This window comes from Alligator sinensis, unplaced genomic scaffold (assembly GCF_000455745.1).
Source record: "Alligator sinensis unplaced genomic scaffold, ASM45574v1 scaffold1282_1, whole genome shotgun sequence".
In the NCBI taxonomy this organism is placed as follows: Eukaryota; Metazoa; Chordata; order Crocodylia; family Alligatoridae; genus Alligator; species Alligator sinensis.
The window spans coordinates 196,564-200,601 of NW_005843239.1; the positions used below are offsets into that span (position 1 = coordinate 196,564).

Genomic DNA, 4,038 nt, shown 5'->3' on the forward strand with positions numbered 1-4,038 from the left:
GGGGCTGTGTAGAGAAGCTGCTTGCTGCTGCAAGATCAGCGCTGCCCTGGCAGCACACCTCCTGTGCATGCCACTGCTTTAAGGGGTGCAACCCTGCACCGCTGCTGTCACTGCAGCCCTGCATGCAGAAGGTGCATTGCCAGGGCAGCACGCAGCTTGTCTTGCAGTGCCTGGACCAGAAGCGGCATGCTATATGACTGAGCAGGCTCTGCCCTTCTCTGTGTGGTTTCCCATTTACCTTAGGCTCCAGGAACGGACAGTGAGCCTGAGCCTGAGCCTGAGCCATGCCCTGGGTGGCTGAGAGTCTCAGGCCCCACCTTTTCCCCCTCTCCCTCCCCCTTGGAACAGGTTTGGGGGTTTCCCACCCTTTTTGCAATTAGCTCTTGCAGGCTGGAACTCTGACACTTGTAGACCTCTTTGCAAAAATGGGAAATCCACGGGTATCTCTGCTAAAAGAGAAAATTCATTTTTTTTCTCTGATGAAGTTGGGAAATCCATGGTTTTGTCTTTTTTTAACATGGGAAACAGAAAACCAGGATCCCCAGAGAGAACCCAGGCAGCCTGGCCTCCAGCTCTGCCCTGCCTGCTCTGCATACTAGATCCCACTCCCACCCAGAACTGGGGAGAGAATGCAGGCATCCTGGCTCCGTACTGCTGAACAGAAAACTCCCCAAATAAGGAGGCTCTGTGCTCTGGTCCTCCCCTAGGATGGGGGGAGCCCAGGGCTAGACCCAGCCCTGCTAGGCAGAATTAGGATTAAGAACAAGGTCTGGAGGGGGAGGATTTCGTGTCTGCCCTTATAGGGGCTCCAGCACATAATGGTTCCCTTCTAACACCTCCTCTGGCCCTCTGCCTAACACCACTGGGGCCTCACTGCTTCCAGTCAGCGCAGGAAGTGTGCTGGGTGGGTGGGTAAGATGGAGCCTGGGAGTTATGACTCCTGGGTTCTCTCCCCACTTTGGGGTGAGTGAGGTCTAGGGGGTTAAAACTGTGGGGCTGGAAGCCTGGATACCTGGGCTCTCCCAGCTCTGGGAAGGCAGTGGAGCCTGACTTATAAAGCCTAGACACACCCCATATGCTGTGTGGATATACCCCACCCCCACACACACACGCATACTCTCTGGCTGAGCATCCTGGTAGTACAACAGCATGCCTGGGTCCCAAGCTCTGTGTGCCTCTCCACTGGGCTGGGAGGGGTGGTGGTGCAGGGGGGATGCTGTACATCTCCCCATCCTCAGCCAGGCCTGGGGCAGGGAAACAGTGTGGTGCGTGGGAGTGGGGCTAAGGATGTGGGTGTGGGAGTGAGAACCACTGCACAGCTGTGTGTGAAATAGTGCTGCCCCCTGCTTTGTGTGTGTGTGTGTTCCCCACTGCCTTCTATGTCTGTGTGTGCCCCACTAACCCCTAAGTCTGTTTTTCCCCCAAGCTGTGTGTGTGGGGGTTTGCACACCCTGCCACATATGTGCATGTCCCTGAGCCTATGCCCCCCGTAGCCTGCATGCACATGTTCCCCATGCACCCCCTGCCCTGTGCCCACCTCGCTCCTCCCATCTGCCCCCCCAGGTGAACCAACCATGCCGGCGCAGCACTCCAGCTTAGTGGGAAACACCAAGGCACTGACATGTCCAATGGGCATCGTGCACCTGCTGGAGGCCCTCTTCACCTGCATCGCCTTCAGCCTGGCAGCCAGCAAAATGGGCTGGTGGCATGCCAACAGCATGTGGTGCATGTTTTCGTGGTGCTTCTGCTTCGCTGTGACACTTGTGGGGCTTCTGGTGGAGTCTGTGGGGCACCAGTGCCGCATGCCCGTCTCCTGGAAGAACTTCCATATCACCTTCACCATGTATGCCAGCCTTTTCACCCTCTCGGCCTCTGTCACCTATCCTTTCACTGAAGTCAGAAACGAACAATACTGCTTGGAGCATGACTACCACGTTGCTGCCACTTTCTTCTCCTGCCTCGCCTGCATGGCCTACTCCGTGGAGGTCACCATGATCCACACTACACCAGGCAAGGTCACTGGCTTCATGGCCACCATGCCTGGGATGCTCAAGGTGGTGGAGACCTTCATTGCCTGCATCATCTTTGCCTTCATCTTCAACTCAATGGTTTACGAATGGCATGGGGCCTTGAAGTGGTGCCTGGCCGTGTACTGTATCTGCTTCATCCTTTCACTGGTTGTCATTGTGCTGTGCATCAGCGAGTGCATCAGTTGGCTGCCTTGTGCCTCCAACAAGATCCTCAGTGGATACACACTCCTGGCTGTCCTCCTCTATGCCACTGCCACCATCCTCTGGGCCCTCTACAACTTTGAAAGTAAGCACAGGCAGCCCAAGTGGGACAGATACTACTGGGATCACACCTTCTGTGCCTGGGACAAGCCAATAGCCATCATTGTGCTCACTTCCATCAACCTGGTGGTCTACATCACTGACCTGGTCTGCTCTGCCCACCTCATCTTCAGCCAAGCCTAGGCACTTGCACTGGTTGGTGGAAAGGATGGGGAGGGAGCTGTGGGACCTGGCACCTGCTCCTTGCTAGGTGGGTCCCACCCTGAGCTTCCTGCTGCCTTCAACCCCTTACCCAGTCCTCCTGGGGACTTGTTCTCTCTCACTTCCCTTCTGTTCTCTTTGCCTCGTTCATTCTTTTTTCTGTGTTCATTTTCCTTCCTTTCTTATCTGCACTTCCCTTCATTCATTCTTTTCCTCCTTCATTCTCTCTTCTCCTTCCCCTCCTGCCCCATTTTCACACCTAAATACTTTGGGTGCCCCACCTGCTCATCACTTCAGGGCACTGTTGGGGCAAGCACACACTGTTATACAAATATAAATTTGCCTATTGCTTTTCATGCTAAGTATTTTCTTGAGTTTTGCATTGCCTTAAGAAACTCGATTTTGTACTGTTACCTAGCTTGTCATAAGTGCTCAACCTTTGTATGCTGTATGTGTGAGAGATTTGGTGAGAGTGCGCCTGTGGAAAAGGAAAACATCAGCTGGTGACTTGCTGAAGAATGCAGACAAATAAAAGACCAGACAAGAAGAATCTGCCCCAAAACAACGAGAGAACAATGGCAATCACCCTTCAAGGAAGAACACAGTGATAACACAGCAAAGCCCAGAGGACTGGGTGAATTGACAAAGCTATAAATGATGGGGTGAGACACATTGATTTTGGGTTTGTTTTGGATGTCATCCTGGAGCATCGGTTCATCTGATGAGATGGACTGGCAGGACCCTGGCTCCTACTTGTAATCAACTTGACTTGGCTGGCCACTAAGTTGATCTGAGCACTGATAAGACTGGTAACATATCCCAGCACAGAACTGAAATTGGGGTATGAATGTGGTGTGTATGCGTATGAAGTGCTTAATTAATAAACGCGGCATCTTGCCTTATCCTCCCTCATAAGGTCTTGCTCATGATTTCAGCAATTGGCAATTTGTACAAGAACACCAGTGGGGCACTAGCAGGACTTTGGGGGGTGCCCACTCAGGTGACCACCAAATTTCCAGCAGGAGAAAAGACCCTCATCCCCACTCCCCAAACTGCTTCTCAGCTCCAGTCCCAGCCCCAACCACAGGCTTTTTTCTGCAATTCTTGTCTGGCCCCAGTCCTTGGTAAACATACAAATCAGTGGTCCACCCAAGTCACCCTCCCCACCCACGTTGCCCTCCCCTGCCTGCACATCTTGCAGTCCTGTCTTGAAACACACCACCGCACCGGCAGCAAGGTGTTTTTTGCAGCACACACACAACTGCACTGTACAGTACAAACACTTTTATTTACAGTATTTTAAGCAACAACCAACAAAGAAACAAACAAAGAAACAAGCAACGATGGTCATTAAATAATCAAGCACAAAACAAGATTCCCTCATGGAATAACTGGAAATCATGATTTTCACTTCTGTCAAAAATACAAATTGGGAACTGTTATGATGCCTCTTGATTATAACGGTGCTGCTGCTTTCTGTGAAAGAAAGGAAGAATTGAAGGAATTTTGCTTTCATCTCAGCCTACATACTTGTATAATTTATATT

At 51.8% G+C, this 4,038-nt stretch overlaps 1 protein-coding gene across 1 annotated transcript in view; it reads left to right on the forward strand.

Annotated features, from left to right (window-relative positions):
- The window catches only part of LOC102369185 (myeloid-associated differentiation marker homolog), a 4,584-nt gene extending 1,934 nt beyond the window's left edge, over positions 1-2,650 (forward strand). Inside the window, exon 2 of the mRNA XM_025194535.1 lies at positions 1,564-2,650. Coding sequence (XP_025050320.1) covers positions 1,575-2,474 — 900 coding nt within the window. The 5' untranslated portion in view covers positions 1,564-1,574 and the 3' untranslated portion in view covers positions 2,475-2,650. The remainder of the gene's footprint in view (positions 1-1,563) is intronic.
- The last annotated feature ends 1,388 nt before the right edge of the window (positions 2,651-4,038 follow it).